The sequence below is a fragment of the Ziziphus jujuba genome, chromosome 6, assembly GCF_031755915.1.
Source record: "Ziziphus jujuba cultivar Dongzao chromosome 6, ASM3175591v1".
Lineage (NCBI taxonomy): Eukaryota > Viridiplantae > Streptophyta > Magnoliopsida > Rosales > Rhamnaceae > Ziziphus > Ziziphus jujuba.
The window spans coordinates 28,964,103-28,986,725 of NC_083384.1; the positions used below are offsets into that span (position 1 = coordinate 28,964,103).

Genomic DNA, 22,623 nt, shown 5'->3' on the forward strand with positions numbered 1-22,623 from the left:
TTTGGGTTTCTGTTTGATGTAGTTGGCTTTTTTTTTTTCTTTTTTCTTTTTTTTTTCCGTTCAAAAGCATCTATTAATGGTCAAAACCATTTTTAAAAGGAAAAAACATTTCAAACTATGGTTTTAAATATACATTTTTAATTTGTTGAAATTAAATTCTATATTTATATTGAAAACCATTGAGCTCTTTTAACATTTACTATATCAGCTCAGATCTCAATATAAAATGAAAATACGTTCCAAATTTCACAACTTTATGTATAAAACTCTTAAAAAAAACACACCAAATAGAATCTTTTTTCCTTTTTCATTTTTTGGAATTCAACCACCAATAGACTTAATGTGAACTATGATATATTATTACTGGTGGTTGGTGATAAAAGAGAAAGTAGCAATTGAGCATACTGGGAGTGAATGAATCTACCAACCTATCAAATCCATCTAACCAGTATAGATTGGTACTACTCCTAGCAAGGTTGAACCATTTGCTATACCTACAAATTGTTCAAGCATTCAAAACCAATAAATAAAAAAGAAAAGGAAAAACAAATAAAGTTCAGTTAAAAATAAAAAATAAAAAAAAGACTTTTATGTTTTTCTATGAAAGGAAACAAATTTTTGTTAAAATGGTAGAGGTTGACAAATTCTAGACGGATTCAGATTGTACACAATTTGAGTTTTGCTTGATATAACTACATTATTATTTGTTGTACTTTTGTTTTGTATTGTTGGAGGGAATGCTTTTTCCTCCATACTAGTTCAATGAATATGTGAAATTCCTTGCGGCGATTTTGTTTTTTTTTTTTTTCCTTTAAGAAAAAAGTAGAATGCTACATATGATAAAAATGATCGTGTGATTGCTTTTAACACAAACATTGTATGGAAGCAGGTATCTTTTAACACAATTCTACTTGACATTGACATTTGATAAATAACATGTTCTTGCCATGAAAATTTTTGACTATACCATTTGTCTTTCGGATCATATCTTTATTTTTTTTTATGCATTGTCGGATTCTTAAATGTCCAACATCACTTCTTTTCTTTTCTTTTTTTTTCCTTTCTTTTCGAATTTAATTTTTTGATCTTATTGTTTTTACCAATCATTTAAGTTTATCAATTCAAAAAGTTGCTTTCCCTTTTTTAGAAAAAAAAATATATATATTTTACTTGAAAACAATAGAAAATCGTAGGGTAATTCCCATTTTTAATTTCCCTGTCTTATCTTTTCATTTTATTAACTTATCTCTTCCCCATTTATCTCCTTTATCGTTTTTCTATGTTTCATTTTCAATTTTAAAATTTATCAAAACAAGAATTTGATTTAAATATGTTAAATTTTATATGGAAATTATTCTTCTTGTACCTTTGGCTAAAGTTAATTAAAGTATTAAATTTATTGCAACACAACCAACATAAGCAAATGCATAACAAAACAATAACTTTACCTAACCACCATAATAAGGATGGTTTTAAGTTTTAAACTTTTAGGTAGGAGCCTACAAAGTTAAAACAACACAAATAAAGCTCATCAAATCTAATTCAAAGATTAAAAATTGGACCACATTTTGATTTAGTTATATGTGTGCAATCTTATAAAGTCACCCCAAAATCTATATTGTTTTGGGGAAAAAAAAAAAATATATATATATATATAATATTACAAAGAGAAATTATATGGTAGTCCCGTGTTTCCGTTACACTCAAATCAATCCCCTCCATGAGTCCATGTTCTTGTACATTCTTCTATTCCACAGTGTTGTCCTTTCTTTCAACTTTATTTCAATAAAATCATGACCCAAAAAAAATAAAATAAAACCAATAAATTTCAATTTATTACAATAAAAAATGAAAATCTTTGTAATTTACTGTATACAACGACAGACAACGGTGGTTAGGAGCATGTGAGGGTGCATCAGTAAATGCGGCCGTGGTAAATCCCCATTGGAACACCATGGCGGAGCACGTGGAGTCCCTATCTCTGCCTATGTGGGTCCACGGGGAGAGGATCGGCACGTGGAGGGACCCACTCGAGCTTGTCAGAGTGCACGAGGCCTCACATGAGCAAGATTTAATGCCCCACTCCGGAAAGATACACGTGTCCCGATGTCCCCGGGATTTTCGGCACGAGATCACCGTTGATCACGATATGAGAGTGCCAATGGGGGGCCCCACGCTTTCGACGTGACCTGCGGAGGTATAGACGGCTCAGATCTTCCAACATCACATTCTCTATCGTATTCTCGGTCTTTACTCCTTACTTTGTCACTACTTAGTAAAGTCAAAATTTTTATTTTACGGCTCCAAACGAGCGCCGATCTATTTTTGTCTGATTTCATTCTTTTTTATTTATTTATTTTTACTTCCCTGATTCCGCATTTTTTTCCCATAAAATATATATATTATTATTTTTTCCCTTAGTAACAAATTTATGGTTCCCTAATACAATAACCACAAATTCGAATACTTCAACTTTTATTGAATAAAAAAAATAAACTGAACCTTTTGGTTTTGTATTAAAGAATAAATTTCTTTGTAAACCAACACCATTATATTTTAGCATTATAGATGTTTTGGGAGAAGAGATTGTATGGAAAAAACACAATCTCCGGGGCAAGTTGCGAATACTCACAAAAAACTGTTGGGCCATAAAATCCAATATACAGTTAGTGGAGGGCGTTAGTTCGCCGGGATTCTGGTGTCGGCCTACGTAATTTCACTATCAAAATCTTCTCCTTTTTTCATTATTTTACACACACAAAATCAAATTAACCTCCTAGCATATCTTCTTTCTTTTTCTTTTTTTTATATGGATATATTTTATTTTAATTTTTTCGCACTATCGGCTAGTATAGCGTCATTGAAATCCTTGAATGAAATGAAAGTGCGTTAGAACTCACAGGTTTTTGGGGACTAGTGCCTCTTTAAGCATACATACCCTATCTCTTTCAAATTGTTTCTAAAGGATGGGAAATTAAATTGGAAGTGATAAAAAAAATTGAGGATGTAAAAATCCTAATATGTTTTTTTTTTTTTTTTAAAAAAAAATTTTAGTGTTTCCCAAATAAAATAAGGTAATTGTGCTTATTATGAAAAATTAATTGGAAAAGGACCATTATAGAGAAGCATTAGTTGTCTCTTTTGTCGGCTGAGTTCTAATGTCTCTACAACTTTTTACACTTAATAAAAAATAAAAAAGACAAAGTGGAATCTTTGGACCCAAAACTTCTCTTCTTAACCCTCCAAAAAATTTGAAAAAAAAAAAAAAAAAGGTAAAACAACAATTAATAATTAATTACAGTGACAACTAGAGGAATAATTACTAACTTTTAAAAAGGCAATTTGAAGACAAAGCAAAGATTTTTACTGCCAGCAGTTAATTAACGAATTAGCCAAATAGAAGTAGTAGTTAATGATTAGATTAATCATTAACGTTTCAAACATAATAATGTACTAGGCTCTACAATAGTGGTAATTTTGGCTTTTAACAATATGAAAATGACCGAAAATGGAGGACATATTGAGCATCATTCTTTTTTCTTTTTTTTAATTTATATATTTTTTTTTGAACTTGAGTATATATCACTCATATTGGAATATTTATCTATTTGATTTTGTTGTCACAAAATGATGTTGATGGTATATATTCCCGTTTGTTTGTCTTTTATATCATCATGGTGTTACATTTTTTAAATATTTTTCACCAAAGTTCATACCCAAATGAACTAATCTAGGGTTTTGAATTTCAATGTTAATGGAAAGAAACCAATCCCGGCCTAGAAGACCATTTTGTCTGTAATATAATATGGAGAGTAATATATATATTTTTTTATGTGATAACAGCCATGATTTAAGATGAAAATGACAGTTAGAATAGTTAATTTGACAGTTGAAAAGCGAACAACAACGACCTTCAAATTATCTTCTTCTTTTTTTTTTTTTTTTTTTTTAAGAAAACACAAGTTTTGAATCAAACTCAATAAAAGTCAAATTGTATAAAAATAACAGACCGGGGTTTTATATTGACTTGGAAACATTATGTTACACTCCACCAAAATAAACTTTAGCTCCAAGTTTAACATGCATGTGTATTTGAAATTTGGCCGCGGATGTATTGATCAAATCATGAAAAAGACAGAAAGCTACATATATAAAAAGGCCAGATATTTCATATATATTAAAGGCTACGGTATATATATGTATGGTGATAATTATTTATATATATATATATATATAAAGCATGCATGCAAAGTGGCAATACCATATGAAACATTAATAATGATACAAAATTATCAAAATAACATCAATCATTCAAAGAGTGGCGGGTAGTGGAGGTCCTGGAGGGATTGGATATTAGGAAAATAAATAAATAAATAATAGGAAACCACCAAATAATAATTTGCAGCCGATAATGGTAGCATCTAGCTAGCAAGCTGGTCCAGACTTGAATTAAGAAACAAAAGTCTTCTATTTGTTGGGAAAAAAGGGAAAAGACCAGCTACCTCCGTGATTACCTCCCTTTTTCCTCAATTTACTTTTCCCTCCTCATTTCCTCATAGCATGCACTTAGAAAATTGCCTTGATTTGCGCTTCGTACATGCTCTAATTAATGGAATTTTAAAACCATATTATACATTCAAATTCTTTGCTAAATCCTATAATATATATCAGCTTTAAAGCTACCCACTCTTTTAACTTTATTGTGTAGTGCTTGTTCATGAGTGAGCTTAGCTTTAAGGTATTGAAGGGTAGGAGAAACCATTTTTTTCATTTTTACTTTTTCCTTCCTAGTTCCTATGGATTGGTGCAAGGATTAATTGGTACATATATTAATATGTGAATTGGTGAATTTGGAAAAAAGTGAAAATTAAAAGCAACATTTTTTTTTGAATTTGGGTCATGTTCACATTTAAAGTTACTTTTGCATTTTGTTGTCTTCTTAAAATTTGAAAAAACGGTATCATTTGTGTCTTTTCTTTTTCTTGAATGTGAAAACATGGATTCATTTTAAACACCAATAAAAACCAAAAGCAGAGAGCAACCTTGTAATGTAATAGGTATATATGTCTACATACTATCACTTTTTCTAATTAATTATTAACATGCGGGATGAATTCATTTTTTCATATAGAATTTTAGCAATAAAAAAAAGGGATGTTACCAAAGGACCATCTACAATTAACTCTATTAATTTCTTCTCTCTTTTTTATATAAAAAAAGTTTTTTTGTAATATTATAGGCATCAGATCGTAATTCTATACCATGTGACATTATGGTATGGGACCATTTGAAACAATAATGGAACTTGTCAAGACTTGAATCTCAACTTTCGAATCCACAAATATAAAAGATAAGTAGTTTCCTTCCGTTTAAACTACCACATCCTTAATGATTAACTCTATTAATTTCTTAGAATCTTATTAAATTTCTCTAAAAATTCAGCAAACAAAGTAATTAAGATAGAAAAAACTCCACAAAACTCGCCAACTCGGCCAATTATGTGAAATGAAAACTTTTGAATTAATATAATAATGCCTATATATATATATATATGTATATATTCTCTTCACATCAGATTTCACATATAAGATGTTATGTTATTGAATCTTTTTGGTTCTGTTTATAATTTTCCGTTTAAGGAAGAAATGGTACCAGCTAGACATGACACAAGACGTTTATTTAATATCTCCAAGGGGTAAAAGAGGAAGAGAAAATATTTATACGGTGAAAATAACTATGTCCACCAAAAATTACACAAAGAAAAAGGCCAACCCTGCTAATGTGAACCATATAATATTCCTGAGCCAGTCACTTCAAAGGGATAAGTGCATGTCCCTCACCGCCCTCATTAAAAGTTTTCGTCTTTACATTCACTCCCACTAGGGAACAACCACTATATCACATTGAATCTTCACAGGGCCATATCTTTCACACAAATTAAAAAGCCTAGTGTTGCACGTGTGAAAGTGGGTCCAAAAAACCCCCCCTTAATTTCTTTACACTTTTTATCCTTTTTATTTTTCCAAAAAAAATAAAAAAAATAAGGGTTAGGTACTTGGGGGGTTCAAAAAGTGATTTAGAGTGATGATATTCATAGACATCAAGAGCAAGCTCCATAATCAGCTTTTCCCTTTATGTTGAAGCTACTGTAGCATGCTGTTTTCTATTGCATGCGGGATTGGATCCCATGCTAGGTTTGGGTCCCTAGTTGCTGCTCTTTTTTTTTTTTTTTCCTTTTCTTTTTTAACGAAGTTTTCTCAATCATGCTAATCTTTATCTTTTATCACTAACGAGCCCTTCTTGCTTCAAAAGCAGAGGATCATTAGGTCCACTCCATTGTACTTGCACATGCTTCGAAAAAAATTCCATTATTTACATAATTTTGATCTTCATTCCATGTTAATTTGGTATTCATATGGTGATGAACTGTACCATAAAAGTAGAAAAAAAAATCTCATTTTATTATAAACAAATAATATTACAAAATTCAAAATGTTAAAATAGTTGGCACAATAATAGCAAAATTAATAATGTTCTTGCATAGTACCGTGTTAATTAACACAAATAATTAACCTAAAAAAATTTAACAAAAATTATTGATCAAGATCATATACATTAAATCCTAATTACCTAACCAAAGTACATTTGTTGTATGTCTTCGAGATATATACATGAAAGTGGTTGGTTTCGGAATGAATATTATCAATCTATAAATTACAAGAGGGAAAAAAACAAAAGAATAAAAACATGAAAACTTTCTGGTTTTTACTAAATTTTCGGAGAAGAGACATCCACTGGATTAAACACAATCCAAACTACCACTTCCTTTTGACGTCATGAGTAGAAGGGCCTTTCAATTCATGATGCAGAGGAAGCTCTTTGATTCTTCACCTAAATGACCAAGCAGAAGAATTTCAGTGCCAACAACCGAACCCAATTATATATATACAGTGAGAGAAGTACAAAGTTAAAGCTAGCTCCTTTGGCAATTCTGGCCCATGGCCATCTATCACTTTGTGGCATCACGAGGCAAAATCACAACCACCATATATAATCTTGTTTCTCAATGCTACTGCTACATACCAACTATACGGAATTTAATTATAAAGGTGCAAGTACTTTAAATTCCCAAACCCAATCCTACAATCTTCTTCTTATGATTAATAATCGTTGGTTTTGGACCTTTTGGTTACGTTTATATAGTTTCAATTTTTCTCTTAAGTTTTACTTGTACGTCGTATAATTGGCTTATGTCTTACATGATATGTAGTTAAGCTTCTCACATAGCTACATGATTAAAGAAGAAGAGGAAAAAAAAAAAAAATCAGAAACACTAAATTGAAAGTTTGATAAACATTTTTGCTTTTTGCCATTGTAAATTGCTATTTACAGTAGTAATTTATCGTTCATGTATGTAAACTTAATCTTTCAAACGAAAAACCAAAAAACACAAACGTTAACTAACAAGCCCCAATTATAGGAGATCTATCAATGTCATTTCACTAGCATTGTTTGGTTACTTCTTTTTTTTTTTTTTTCCTTTCCTATGAGAATTTTTAGTTAGTTTCTTGTTACATTTAGGTGTACATTGTAAACTAATTATGGTAAATTGTCTTAGTGGTGTGTTCAATTTGTAAAAGCGGAGTTTGCCAAAGTACTTTTTGTATGGTAGCATGCACATTCCATGGTCTTTTTCTTGGTACGGAGGTTTAGGATCTTGCTTTGGATATTTCTCGGTGATAGTCGCTGTGTTGGTCCCTTTAAGGATTCAAGATAGACTCTGGCTCTAAGATATGCAACATATATTGCTCTACCCACATGCGAACCTTTTCTTTTTCTTTTTTTTTTTGGGTAATTACATGCGAATCGTTCCTCTTACATATCTCTTTTGCGTATCTTATTAGGCTAGCTTCAATTTTTTTTTTTGGATAATAGTTAGGCTTAGCTTCATTCAGTAATCAGCAATAGTATAACATCTTTCATATTGCATGTCAACTGGATAATGTTCCATTGCTGTAATTTGGCAATGCCTTCCATTTTGTTTTCTCCAATTGTGGAATCAAAATTTAGCAATGCCAAAACTGATATCAGATTTGGCACCAAATTAATTTTCTCTTACTATTTTATGAACGTGGATTCCATATGCTAAAATAATATAAAAGTAAGCTACAATGTAACAATAGATCTCATATTATAATAGTGAATTTTATAATGAAAAAATACAATTAAATATAATTTAAATTTGACGATCTTATATTATAGCATTTACTATTAAAATATTAATGTTATAACTTTATATTAACATTGAAATTTTACATTGAAAGCTAATATCAATGTTAATTTGGTATTTATTATTTAAGATACTCTTAATAGAAATTGTTTTTTTTTTTTCAGCAATCATTTTGAATTCAAATCTTTCATTTAAATATTAAAAAAAAAAAATCATCTTTCATCTTTAGATATGTATATATATACATAGATATATAAATATATAAATATTTCTATATACATGTATGGAAAAATTTTACGATTCGGACTACATCTAAGCCGATGTTTTAATAAAAAAAAAATTAATTTTTACTGTATATGTGTACAGAGCATACATAACAAAACTAATGTATTTTTTCAAAAACTATCAGTTTAGATGTGATCCGCACCGTAAAACTATTTTATATGTATGTATGTATATGTGTATATATATATATAAATTAAATCCCTTGTGATGTAGATATGTGCTGCTTGCAGTCATACACAAGGTCAATTTGAGATAAAAATCCATTGTTTTTAAGGTCGTTGGTCAAAGTTCTGAGTCTTCACCTTGTCACGCCCTTTAAATAAAAATTGATTTGGATTTTGGATATTTACCTAAGAAAGATGAATATTTTTTTGGTTAATTATAGAAATTTCTAATGAAAACTACAACTATTGTGAACGAAAGAAAACCATTCATGTTAAAAACGGGATACACATGGACCAGAAAAACCTGCACTTAAAATTCAAAAAGGAAGAGAGAGAGAGAGAGAAGCAAAAAAAGCATAGAATTTTTTTATTTTTATTTTTTAATTTAAAGAGATGAATTCGAGAAATAAATCATAAATTATACACACAGCTCAATCCGTCGGTGACATGCTATATGTTATTAATTAACTTCATTTGCTAGACCAATGGGAGTGAGTACTGAAAATTAAAGATCCAACCTGTACTATATGTGGCCTAAAAATTGTGATAAATAATCCACTATAATAACTTGACCATTTACTTCACGTTTCCTAAATAAATGTTTGGCAGGAAACTCCGATCTAAGCCAACCAAGTGAGCTAGCTATTTTAGCAGTATTTTACCTCTATATTTAAGTTTTTTTTTTTTTTTTTTTTTTCCTTATTGAATTATTATTGGTTTTTGGGGTGAACCTCTAACTTTGGTTGGTAACTGAGCAATTCCGCATCAACCTTTTGGCAGATATTCTAACCCAACTCATCCAGTCAGGGTTGCAAGCAGTACAGTGTGAACTTCCTAGAATTTAGACGGTTGTATGTCACTTTAGTGGGAATCCCCTAAGAAAATGTAGAAAAAGGGAGCCAAAACCCACTCACACTCAAAACTCAAAAAGCAAGAAGATCGTATATTAAGAGGTACAACTATACTGTTTTCGTCTGAAACAAACCAAAAGATTTTCCGCTATCAGCGCAACGAAGCTTCCCCGCTGTAAAATAAAACAAAGTCTTTTATAATCATATACGGGCTGAAAGATTGACTGCATCCGGACTATAAAAAAAGTATGATTTTTGCTATATATGTATATATAACATATATAACAAAATATTTTTTTTTTTAAAATATTAACTTCGATATGGTTCACATGTGAATCGATTTGTTCCATAAAATTATTTATTATATATGTATATAATAATAATTAAATTAATTATTAATAATTAAAATATATTTATTAATTATTAGATTCTAATAAAATTTATTTTTTAAAATAAAAATTTGATATATTATTATTAATTATTAAATCATAATAAAATTTAATAGTTAATAAAAGAATATCTAATAGAAAACTATCATGTTGTTTTGATATAAATTTCATTGGATAAATATATATGTTATGTTTAGCACACACACATATATCTATATATATATATATATATGTCCTATTAAAAAACGTACTTATAATTAAATCAATCTAAATCCAAAAATTAAATCAATCTAAATCCAAAAATTGCTGCTGTATCGCAGATAGAGATTTAACCACCAGACTATCCTACTAAAACTGCCAATTGATATGTAGTGTGTGTATTTGTTGTGGGTATTCATAAACATCAATAACATGATTTTTCATCTTAATTCTTTTTGGAATATTTGCAAAATTCGGAATATGGGAATTTTACTCATAGATTATCATTTTTATTAATCTAATAATCACCATTCAACTCTAAATTTTCAAAATAACTTGGTATATGGTCCATCACTACCTAACTTAAGTGTACTAATTCCATTCTTGTACTAAAAACATTTTTGAATAAAAATTGAAAACTAGTCTCTAATGTCCTAAGTCCTAACTTAACAGCCACAAGCCTACTCTGGTTTTGGATTGTTACTGGCTGGTTAGGTTTTCTAGGGTAAAGGGGCATTTTGTTAGGCATGCATATAAATAATCACCGTTTGTGAATGCCGTGGCCGTCACAGAACCGGCGATAGCCAGTTATTGCGGAAACTTGCCTCTTTGACCTATTTACGTGTCAATCTTTCCTTTTTTTTAATCCCATTTTAAATATTACTTTTTGAAAAGTTATAAAAAAAATTAAAAAAATTAAAAAATAAGAAAGAGAGATTTTATTTTCTTTCTTTGTTCGGCGAAGACCGTTGATTGCGGTTGAGAATAAAGCGTTCTGACAATGGACATCTCTTTTTGACCACATCCTCTTTTGTCATTTTCCTCTTTAACTTTTTTTTTAATAAAATATATAAATAGAATATAAAATTAGTCACCGGTTTGACGGAAATATTACCTGAAATGCCAATTAAGTTAGAATTTTGTTACCGGGTACTGTCGGTGGAAGCTATAAGGAGTAAAATTTTAAAAAAAGAATTAATTAAATTTAAAAATTAAAAATTTTCGTGATAAGAAAATTAAATTAAATGGATCTGATTGTTGTTTGTCGGGTTGTCTGGCTTCCGAATCCACGTTTTACAGGTCAATCTCCTTGGATATCATGTTCCAGGAACCAGGTGTCGCCACACCGCCTACCTTAACATCCCTTGTAATCTACGTTCTTGCCCTTTCTAATTTTGCTATACGTTTGCTATATATAAATTCATCAAGAAGAAAATTCTAAATATTTTGAAATTTTTGGTTTCTAAATTTCAAAAGTTTTTGAATTAATTAGCTTGACATAGCTCAATTTGATTCGGCAAAAGGTATAACAGAAAACAAAAGTATATAAATAGAAGATTTTACATTTCATTTCGGTTAGAAGAAAAATATGAAAATTATCCCAAGATTGACAAATACCTTGAGGGTAATTTTGTAGCAAAAAGATGAATTGAGTTTTTTGATTGCTGGTGATTCAATTTTGATTTAGAAGGAATATGTATAATGCACACTTGATTTGCCAGAAAATTTTAGAAATTAGAACACCATGCTTGTAGGATATGGAAAAAAAAAAAAATATATATATATATATATATATATATATATAATTTTAATTATAAATTATGATTCGAGATTTAAAGTTTGAAATAAAAATAAAAATGTCGGACACAGATATCAAAACAGAAATATATTAAGTTTTGTGCCCCGTAAGAGTTGGAAGAATTCAATGCGAGTTCTCAAAATTAATTTAAACATTAATAAACAATTTTTTTTTTTGGATGAAAAACATTAATAAACATTTAGAAGTAGAGTTTTTTTTTTTTACCTGAAATTTAATGACTGAAATTTGCTTATTAATGCTATCCGCTTTTCATTTCACATGGGACACCAACTCTCACGTTTTCTGAATTATTAGGCCCAAATTTTTTTATTTTATGTGAAAAACATGGGTTTTTTTTTCATTTTTTTTTTTTTTTTTAATCTCATCCAACAAAAAAATAAAATAAAATAAAATAAATTGGCAACTAACACATTAATTGATGTCCAAAGAAAGAAAAAGAAAAACCACTCATTGCAAATGTAAGTCAAATTTGTATAAAGTTTGAGATTTTGCTGGAAAAAAAAACAGCTATGATAAATTTTTCCTGACAATTCTAATAATGTAAAGGAAAGAGTACTCATGCAATAAAATTGAACGAAAATGTATTGAGATATATACATATGTTACAAGTCCCATAATTTTTTGGATCGAAGTTGGTCCTATCTGTAAAATTGTAAATATATATATATATATATATATTCTCAGATTATTCAGTTGATGCGGATAATCTACCATTCAGAATCGCAGAAACACACTAATATCTACCTTATCTATATTTTTTATTCACAAAAAAAAAAATGATTTTATTAAATTTTTTTGTTATAAGGTATGAGATTTCGAAATATAACTTAAACCCAGCCATTTGTCCTCACTAGCCACTAGCGCATATATGTGTGTATATATATATATATATATGTCGTGGAGTTTAATCGAGGTATTATGTATATGCTTGTCTCTTCAATTGTCTAAACATTCCCTTCTGTCCTCTAGGTTGGATTTTGCTCGTTGAAATATTCATAGTAAACACAAAATAACAACTAGTAAGTTTAACTATAAACAATCATCATTTATTGCTTTGATGAGTGAATTATACCAAAGTACGCTTTTCAGTATTAATTAACAATGGCTTTAATGGAAAGGGGTTAGAAAGTTTGGGATAGAGTTTTTAGAGGGAGGAAAATGCTGGTCATGACTTGCTTCATGAGCAAAACAACCATAAGAGTATGTAATACTCGGTGGATCAATAATATTGTTATACTTAATACAGAGAGTGGGAGGTCATTAGAACAAATTAATACGTGCACTATAAAACAAATTAACATATAAAAAAAAGTCTATAATTACTCATTTTAACTAAATAAGAAAGTTAATGACAATATAATACCATATTTTTTAGCATTTATTTTTCGTCAATTTATACTGTTGTGATTCTTAAATTGAAAAATAAAACCAAACGAAATTGGTAAAAATAAAAGAAATAATTTTGAAAGCTCCACTATGTATAGCGATTAGCAAGGAAAACGTATTAGCATAGTGAATGTTGGTCTTAACCATCTAGACGAAACTTCTAATTGTGCAAAATGACATAATAGTTTTCTTCAATTTGATCCATTTCTACATCTAAAATTATAACAGCACTTGATGTTAAATATTTAATAACTGAGTCTGCGAGGTTTAAAAATCTAAATGTAAAAAATTTTAAAATAAATTTTGGCTGATATGTAATTAGTAGACACAATATGATTTCCTCACATGTCTTATAATTATTTTGGTAAACATCAATGCATGAATGAGACCACATAAATTGTGGACAACTGAGAAAACTAGCCTATTAAATTTGCAACCACAACCCCCTTAAAAAAAAAAAAATTAAATAAATAAGGAAAAGGAAAAAAAAAACAAAAAAAAACAACCTTCGAGTGAAGAACCAAGAGTTACTGTTTTCCACTTTGCAGTTAATTGACAAATGAAAGTAGACAACCAACGTAGAATCCTCAATCGTTGTCGTTGGGAAAACGTTTAAAATCATTGAAAGCCACAGACTAATATAGTGTATGTATATATATATATATTCCCATATCAGAATCAGCCAACTTTGCAATTTCCCTATTTACCAAACCAAAAAAAAAAAAAAAAAGAAGAAAACTTTGCAATTTCCCTATGCATCGAGCGGTGAAAAATATTTATTCATTTTTTTGAACTTCTCAGTAAAAGTCAAACTAATTTCCAAATTTACCCTCAGTATTCAATCAAAATCAGCCACGTATCCACCGAATAATGTGCTCCCTCCACAGTATTGCCGAATCCCCAAGCAGATGACACTTGGCAGCCTAAAAAGGACCAGGGGCATTATAGGCAATTCGTACAGTGAATAAATTAAACGAAACGGTTTTGCTCTTGAAACTTTATTTGACTCTTCGTAAGCAGTTCATATTCTTTTTCCTGTTTCGGTAACTCTCGACCAGTAGTCGACCCCATTAAACTCTGTAAAAAAGTTAGCATATAAAAATGGAAAAAAAAGAAAAAAGAGAAAATTTATTAAATATTTTAATAAAATATTATTTTATTTAATTTTAGTAATTTTCATTTTGTTTTTCTACAAAATACATTAAATCCACACCGACCCTTCCAGTAAAGAGCCAGGGAACACCCACATGACCCTGTTCTTTTCTCAACCGTTTCTATCCTTCCCCAAAGAGAAATTATTTGGCCACCCAAAAAATAAAAAAATTAAAAATTAAAAATTAATTAAAAAAAGTAAATTTATTATACACTGCCAATTTTCTGTCTACCTGGACTTTCCTTTGCTCCTCATTATATAGACCCTTGAGCTCTAGCCCCTCTCCCAATCCCTCCACTTTTCTTTCTCTCTCTCTCAAATTGAGTCTCTTTTTCTCTTTCTTTCTCTAATTATAGGGTTGTCTCTGTTTTTGGTGGGTTTATCAGAAGTTTTTAGCTGATAAATCATACCAACATTGCCAATTCTCTTTTGAGTATAGAAAACTAGTGGAAAAACAAAAATGGATTTCTCTTCGTGTTAAATACCATTTTGTACTATACTCAAAATTTTCTTGTAAAACAGATCTCTCTAACTCTGTTTTCGTTATACACTCTGTTTTTTTTCCTAGTGTTTTTGTTAAAATGGAGAAGTTTGTGAGACTCATTTCCATGGCTCCTCTGCTTCTGCTGCTCTGCATTCCTTCTGCTCTTGCCGGCCATGACTATGGTCAAGCTCTGAGCAAGAGCATTCTCTTCTTTGAAGCTCAGAGATCTGGGTATCTTCCACACAACCAGAGAGTCACATGGAGAGCTAATTCCGGCTTGCAAGACGGAAAAGCTAGTGGGGTAAGTGAGATTTCCTGTAGACTTGTTGGACTTGGACTTTTGGACTTACCTAAAATTTGGCTTTTTACCATAAAATTTGGTTTTTTTACCAAAAGTATTTTTGGTTGTTGAAAATTGAAAAAAAAAATGTTATGAACATTGGCAGGTTGATCTGGTAGGAGGGTATTATGATGCAGGGGACAATGTGAAGTTCGGACTTCCAATGGCGTTCACAGTGACAATGATGTCATGGAGTATAATAGAGTATGGAAAGCAAATGGCTGCAAGTGGTGAGCTTAGCTACGCCATGGATGCTGTGAAGTGGGGCAGTGACTACTTCATTAAGGCCCACCCAGAACCTAATGTTCTCTATGGAGAGGTACTTAACTTCTTTTTTTTTGTTTTATTTTATTAACTCTTTCCACTTTTATAAGACATTTTTATCCCCTCAAAATTAAAACACAAATTAATATTAATGTTTAAGAAAACCCCCTATTTCTATGATTTTCTTTTTGGTTGCTCAATTGGTACACAAACTCTATAAAGGTTGCAATAATGGAAAAAAAGATAGATAAAATGTATATTTGTTCCGTGTCACTTTCCATTGGGAATTAAAGGGTATTGAGGATTTTTATTCTTAACGTAAGCTAAAAATGATAGTTTTGAAAAAAAAAAATCTAGAATTAAATATTAATTTATTTTTAGTTATAGTTTTGTTGTTGTTGTTAACGGCTTGTTCTTATTAATGTGGTTAGGTGGGTGATGGAAACACTGACCATTACTGCTGGCAAAGGCCAGAGGATATGACCACCGACCGTCACGCTTACAAGATCGACCCGAGCAATCCCGGGTCGGATCTTGCAGGAGAAACCGCCGCTGCGATGGCCGCAGCTTCCATAGTTTTCCGGCGCTCCAATCCAGCTTATGCCAGTGAGCTCCTCCGCCACGCCCACCAGGTTAGTTAGTACTTCGCAAACCGTAAATGTAATTTTTATTTTTTAGAAAGAAAATGGGGAAAGTGTTTTTTTTTTTAATTGCTTTTTGAAAACGAAAGCGGCATTTGGAAATGAAAAAGCAAATGGAACAGTGTTTTTCTTTTTTTAAGGGGGTGTATGGGAATGGGGACCACTGAAGGTAGTGTCAGTTATGGGGGGAAAGGGGAGGTGGTTCGCTAAGGCTCAGATGCTGTGTGCGGCGCATGTAAGCTAGGTCATTACTGTTCCGCCGAACTGACTGATTTTATGTCCCAGAAAACTTTTTTAATGGTGGGTCAGGCGTATGGTAGCAATAACCGTTCGTAGTTATTAGGCAGTTTAATGGGTAGCTAACCATTTTTGTCAGTATCTTCTGCCTCTATTTACAGTTGTTGTTATTGTATCTGGTAACTTAGCACCGACGCTAACAAAAAAATATATATATATATATATATATATATATATATATAGAGAGAGAGAGAGAGAGAGAGAGAGGATACTTTTACCGTATAGACCGGTTTGAATGTGGATTATATAATAAAATTGTTTTTATTAAAAGATATCGACCCCATTATAAAATTTTCTTTTATATATATATATACACTAAATATATTCAATTTATTCACAAATTAGGAAAAAAATTAAAATGTAATTTCTAAATGACCTTTCCTAATAGCGGTAAATTTTCTATTAAAAATAAATAGATAAAGTGGTAAAATATTCCGGCGCCAATTTTGGATCGTTTAGAGGGTGGAAACTCTTGCCCGACTGTCACGGGTAATTGTCTGTTGACCGTACAATATATTGGCAGAGTCAGATCTAACCGTCCACGTGTAAGAATTGATAAAAATTCCCATTTGCTGATATGCTTTGTCACGTGCTGTTTTTTTGTCGGTGGTAACGTACAAGCGCTCATAGTCGCATGTTCTCTTAACTTTTGTTTTCCGGAAAATGGCCTCCGTCTTTTTACGAATACCCTTCCTTGTAAAATATAAGGACTTACGATTTTTTTACCGACTTTTATTTTGCTTGCAGCTGTTCGATTTGGCAGACAAGTACAGGGGCAAATACGACAGTAGCATTACTGTGGTACAGAAATACTACCGCTCCATCAGTGGGTATAATGTACGTTTTTTTGGGCTTGGGCTTTTTTCAGTTTGCTATTTCTTTTGTGTACCATATTTAGGCCCAAATGATTACTAAGTCTTTTTTGGTCTGGGCTAATTCATAATCTAATTTGTTTTTTGAATATACAAAAAAACAGGATGAGTTGCTATGGGCCGCTGCATGGTTGTACCATGCCACAAACAATCAGTACTACTTGAGTTACCTTGGTAACAATGGAGACTCCATGGGTGGAACTGGTTGGAGCATGACCGAGTTTGGTTGGGATGTCAAGTATGCCGGGGTCCAGACCCTTGTATCCAAGGTACAAATACATCTATATATATATATGTATGTATGTATGTATGTATGTATGTATGTATATGTATATGTATATGTATATTCTGATGTATAATATGCTTCATGGGTTTTTCTTGGATTTGTCACATTGTGTTGCATAGATGTAGATCATACTGATTTGGTGTTAATTGGTTACTTTGTTGAAATGCAGTTCCTGATGCAAGGAAAGGCAGGTAGGTATGCTCCCGTGTTTGAGAGGTTCCAGCAGAAGGCAGAGAACTTCATGTGCTCATGCATTGGAAAAAGCACACGCAATGTTCAGAAGACACCCGGTGGTCTAATTTTCCGTCAGAGATGGAACAACATGCAGTTCGTCACAAGTGCCTCCTTCCTAACCACTGTCTACTCTGACTATCTCTCATCCTCTGGCAAACATTTGAAGTGTGCTTCTGGTTATGTCCCACAATCCGAGCTTCTAAATTTTGCTAAATCTCAGGTAAATTTTCACATCTATATGCATCAATAGGAGCTTGTTAAAGTTTTTTGAGCTTGTAATTCGGTGTTGATTGACATGTTAAATATCCTTTGAAGGTTGATTACATTTTGGGAGACAATCCTAGAGCAACAAGTTACATGGTTGGTTATGGAAACAACTATCCAAGACAAGTTCACCACAGGGGTTCTTCAATTGTTTCCTATAAGGTTAATCCTTCATTTGTCAGCTGCCGGGGAGGCTATGCTACTTGGTTTAGCCGGAAAGGAAGTGATCCGAATCTCCTTGCCGGTGCCGTGGTTGGTGGTCCTGATGCATATGACAACTTTGCTGACGAAAGGGATAACTATGAGCAGACTGAGCCTGCTACCTACAACAATGCTCCCCTGCTTGGCATATTGGCACGTCTAAGTGGTGGTCATGGCGGATACAATCAGCTTCTTCCAGGTATCTTTGAGATAATCATCCTTTGTTAGTTGCAGTCTATGTACTCTTTTAGAGTGTTTTTCAATCAATGTACATGGCCATTGATCAATGAGTTTACTTCCAGAGGTTGTTCCTGCACCTAAACCTGTTACCCAACCAACACCTGCTCCAAAACCCAAGGTTACTCCAGCAGCTCCAGGTATTTTATTTCTTTTGGATTTATTTTTGAAATCTATCTCTGTTCAACTTTTTTCAAGCACTTGTAGGCTTAAAATTTACTTGAAATTTGAAGGGTGTTTGATCATGTGTTATGGATTGTGTTAAAATGAGTTCTGACAGAAGAGCTTGTTTTTGCAGGCTCATCTTCTGTTGCAATTGCTATAGATCAGAAGATGACAAACTCATGGAATGCCGAGAGAAAAACTTACTACAGATATTCCGTAATAGTGACTAACAAGTCTGAGAAGACAATTAAGGATTTCAAGCTTTCCATAACCAAGCTCTATGGACCTCTATGGGGCCTCAACAAAAATGGTGATTCGTATTGCTTCCCATCATGGATCACATCTTTATCTGCCGGAAAAAGCCTCGAGTTTGTCTACATCCATTCTAGTACTCCAGCTGAGGTCTCAGTCTCAAGCTACTCTTTAGTATGAAAAAGGTAAAAAATGCACTTACACAAATGGAAAGAGGTTCGCACAGTTTCTGGGGTTCTGTTGTAAGAATTGTGCAGCTATACAAATGCAGTCCGCTAAAGGCATTTTATTTTTATTTTCTTTTTTACTTTTCAACCCTTTTTTTATTTTATCTTTTACTTGTGATTTGGGATCTGAGTAGTAGGCTTTTAGATGAAGAGTAGGTTAAATAAGTTAAAAGAAGGAGGTTGGAGAAGAAAGGAGTGAAGAGACAGTTTAAAAGAAGTGCTCATCCTCTTTCTCCTCCCCTTCACCATTATATAGATAGATTTGAGAGTAAACAAAAGTGAGGATTGAGAAGTGAAAATGACTTCTCAACTTATTTCGATGGAAGTCTTTGTTTCTTGTACTTCAAAAGAGCTTTGGATGTCTTCTTTTTCCTTTTTGTGTTGTGATGTAAGCTTTGCAACATTTGTTGTTTCCCATATGAATGAATACAACTTGTGCAATAACATTATATGCTTATTCCTTTTCTTTGGTTTTGAAATTATAGAAAAGACTTATGGTAAGCTTTTGCCTTTTTGAAGTCTAGCATATTATATTACTCTTTCAGAAATTTCTGATGTGTTACTAATCAAAATTACGCCGATACAACACCTCTGATTTATGCCGATAGCACACCGAGCTCTGTTTTGTGAAAATAAGCGGTCACAAAATGGGGAAGGCATGCGTGACTCATTCAGATGGTGTTTGGTTGGTAGAATGGAGAGAATGGGATGGAAATGGGTAGTACAGTTGCGATCCGAGCACTTTGGGATCAAACTAGTAATATACACAATATACCAGGGGGATCGGCAAATTCAAGCCCAGACTCTGCATTACACAAATTTTCTTGTGAATGGCTTTGGAAAATTGTCACAATATTGCTGTTCCGATCAATGAAAATTAAATGTCAAATATACAATAATGTTACTGAATTGGATGTCAAAAATAGTTCTCTCTTTTTTGATTGTTTAACTGAATTAACTTAGCAGTCGAACCAACAGAATTCTTTCAATTTGATGAGGCACTACAGAAGGCAACTATTAGTTGGAAATCACGCAAACTTGGATCAAAATTTTCTTTACATTCATTGATCAACTCTCAAAAGCACGAGCCGATAAGCAAAAGGGGCCAAATGGGAAAAAAGAAAAAGACTAATTGTAGGATGATAATGGACTAATGCAGCTGCTACTCTACTTGTTCAGCCGCACAACTATGACACTGATGTTGTCTTTGCTTCCGCGGGCCAATGCCAGCTCGGCAAGCAAAGCTGCTGCCTCCGCAGCAGCATTTGCACTCGACCCCTCTGAAAACCTTCTCTTGATTTGGCCATCAAGGCATCTTCTAACAACCTCACATGCAAACTCGTTAGTTACAACATCCCATAGACCATCTGTTGCAATCACAATGAAGGCATCCGAGTCGGTCCGCTTGGAGATAGTAACCTCGGGTTCACAGATCACATAAGGCTTCAAATAATGATCTCCTGTATCAAATAAGAAGCATACCAAAAACAAACAAACCTTAGAAACAAATTAGGAATCGGTTGCCTTATCAAATTGTGTTCTTCTTATCAAAGTACAATGTATCAAAATACTTTCTTCAACACCTAAAACAACTATGGTACTATAAGATTTTACCCTTTTATGTAGAATTAGAAACAATAAAATTTGGCATACCAATTGATCTTGAAGTAGCAAGTACTCCTAAAACACGGCAACCATTCCAGTTTATAACCCTTCCTCCGGCGGCTTCCACCCTCTCTAGCTCGTCTGGTCGGTCAGGCTATGGAAGACAAGAAAGTATAAAATTAAATAATGAATATTAAAAAATAAAAATAAAAAATAAAAAAAAGCACTTAGCATCAACAATATCAAGCACAAGTTCCGACATACAACCCGATTTTAAAAACTTTAATAGGAATACCTTATACATGCAGCGGAGAGGTATAAAAATTGTGGGTTTTCTTTTTGGAAGGATGGTTACTTGACTGTTCTACGTCACTGTGCATGGGATGGTCATGCGAAAAAACAAAAGAAAGCAAACTATGTTTTAAATTAATATATTATTCGGATGAAAGCATATCATATGAACTATCACCCACGAATAACTTTTGCACACAGAATTAATATTCTACAAAGAACAAAACTCGTTAATCTTTCATTGTTAGGTGTTCAACAAATTATTGTCCTTTAACTCCAAGCTGCATGATATTAACACACAAAACCATTATTGACATCTCTGAGAAACTTTTGACAATAAAAAAAAAAAAAGGAATTGAAATTGAAAAGGAAAAGAAAAAAGTTTGTAACTTTTAAATTTTTCGTCCCAAGTGTGTTACCAATTCATACCAATAGTAGCAGGTCAGCTTTTTATATTATAACCAAAGTCGGGAAGAAGAAGAAAACAAAAGATGGCAAAATCACACCTTGTGGTCGCGTGACAGTGGCACGGCAGCACTACCCCGCCACAACACCGCTCTGGAATCGCCGCAGTTCGCCACCACGATCTCCTTCTTCCCCACAACCACCACAGTTGCCGTTGACCCAATCGTGTTCATTGAAACGGACTCGCCGATTTCCGGCTCCACCTCACCTCCATCGACCTCCTCGTCCATCTTCGAAAACGACTCCGTCATCACCTTCTCCCAGTCCACTATTTCCCCTCCACCGCCCCCGCCGCCACATCTCCATTCCTCCACCTCCTTCTCCAGGAGCTCGTGCAGCCGATCACGGCACGCATTCGCAACCTCGAATCCTCCGTGACCATCGTAAACCGCGAAGAAATTGTACGGATCCATCTTCGCCACCGCCACTGCGTCTTCCATCGCTCTCCGCCGTCCGATCACTGATATGAAGCCGTGCGATACGCACGCTGAGCTCCTTCTATCCTCCTCCTTGCCATCGGAGACCAGTATATCGATCGGCCTTCCTCTCTCGTCGGAAGAACGTTCCGATGATTCCGACGATGAAGATTCCGAGAATGAAGTGTCGGAATTCAATTTCGCGTCTCGGGAGGAAGTCAGAGCGACCTCGCACGGAGTTAACTCGGCGATGCCATTCATTCTCCTTTTATGAGAACAATCTTCGAATCGGTAACCAATTTCTCGTGGATTTAAGCTCTCCATGGAGTATTTCTTCAATGGCTTCTGGAGTCTGAGCCTCTTGCATCGACTGTGTCTCAATTTCTTTTCAGCAATTACTTTAGAATCGAAACTTTCAGAGTCTGTCATATTCTCCAAGCTTTCATTTTTTTTGAGCCTCTTGCAACGACCGTCTCTCGATTTCTTTTCAGCAATTACTTTAGAATCGAAATTTTCCGAGCCTGTCATATTCTCCAAGCTTTCAATTTTTTATTTTATTTTTTTAAATTTAATTCTGATTCATTCGTTTTCTTTCCTTTTCTTTCGTTTTCCTTTAATTTCTCGGGAAAGTGTTTTCATTTTTTTTTTTTTTTCCGCAATGAAAATAACCCATAGTTTCAGGCTGTGTTTGACCATCATTCAAATTCTTAAAAGCTGGAAGTGGAAAAGATCTAGACCGTTGACGAGTTGCAGATGTGGTGGATGATCGCCATCTGTGCCTCGAAAAGGCGGTCTCTTTGCAGGGCGAAGTTGGATTTTCAGAGGG

General features: G+C 32.8%; 2 protein-coding genes across 2 annotated transcripts; one reads left to right on the forward strand and one right to left on the reverse strand.

Annotated features, from left to right (window-relative positions):
• The first annotated feature begins 14,530 nt into the window (after positions 1 to 14,530).
• Positions 14,531 to 19,477, forward strand: LOC107430147 (endoglucanase 6). The gene is made up of 9 exons (XM_016040947.4): positions 14,531 to 15,041; positions 15,187 to 15,399; positions 15,776 to 15,976; positions 17,030 to 17,119; positions 17,259 to 17,423; positions 17,610 to 17,894; positions 17,990 to 18,338; positions 18,442 to 18,516; positions 18,675 to 19,477. The coding sequence occupies exons 1-9, from the start codon at positions 14,838 to 14,840 to the stop codon at positions 18,971 to 18,973; spliced, it is 1,881 nt and encodes a 626-aa protein (XP_015896433.3). The 5' UTR covers positions 14,531 to 14,837; the 3' UTR covers positions 18,974 to 19,477.
• A 459-nt stretch (positions 19,478 to 19,936) lies between these two features.
• On the reverse strand, positions 19,937 to 22,482 carry LOC107430141 (protein phosphatase 2C 51). Its single transcript, XM_016040941.4, has 3 exons — positions 21,423 to 22,482; positions 20,674 to 20,779; positions 19,937 to 20,480 (listed from the first exon to the last, which is right to left on the reverse strand). Exons 1-3 carry the CDS (start codon positions 22,323 to 22,325, stop codon positions 20,188 to 20,190), a joined length of 1,302 nt encoding a protein of 433 aa, XP_015896427.3. The 5' UTR covers positions 22,326 to 22,482; the 3' UTR covers positions 19,937 to 20,187.
• Between the last annotated feature and the right edge of the window lie 141 nt (positions 22,483 to 22,623).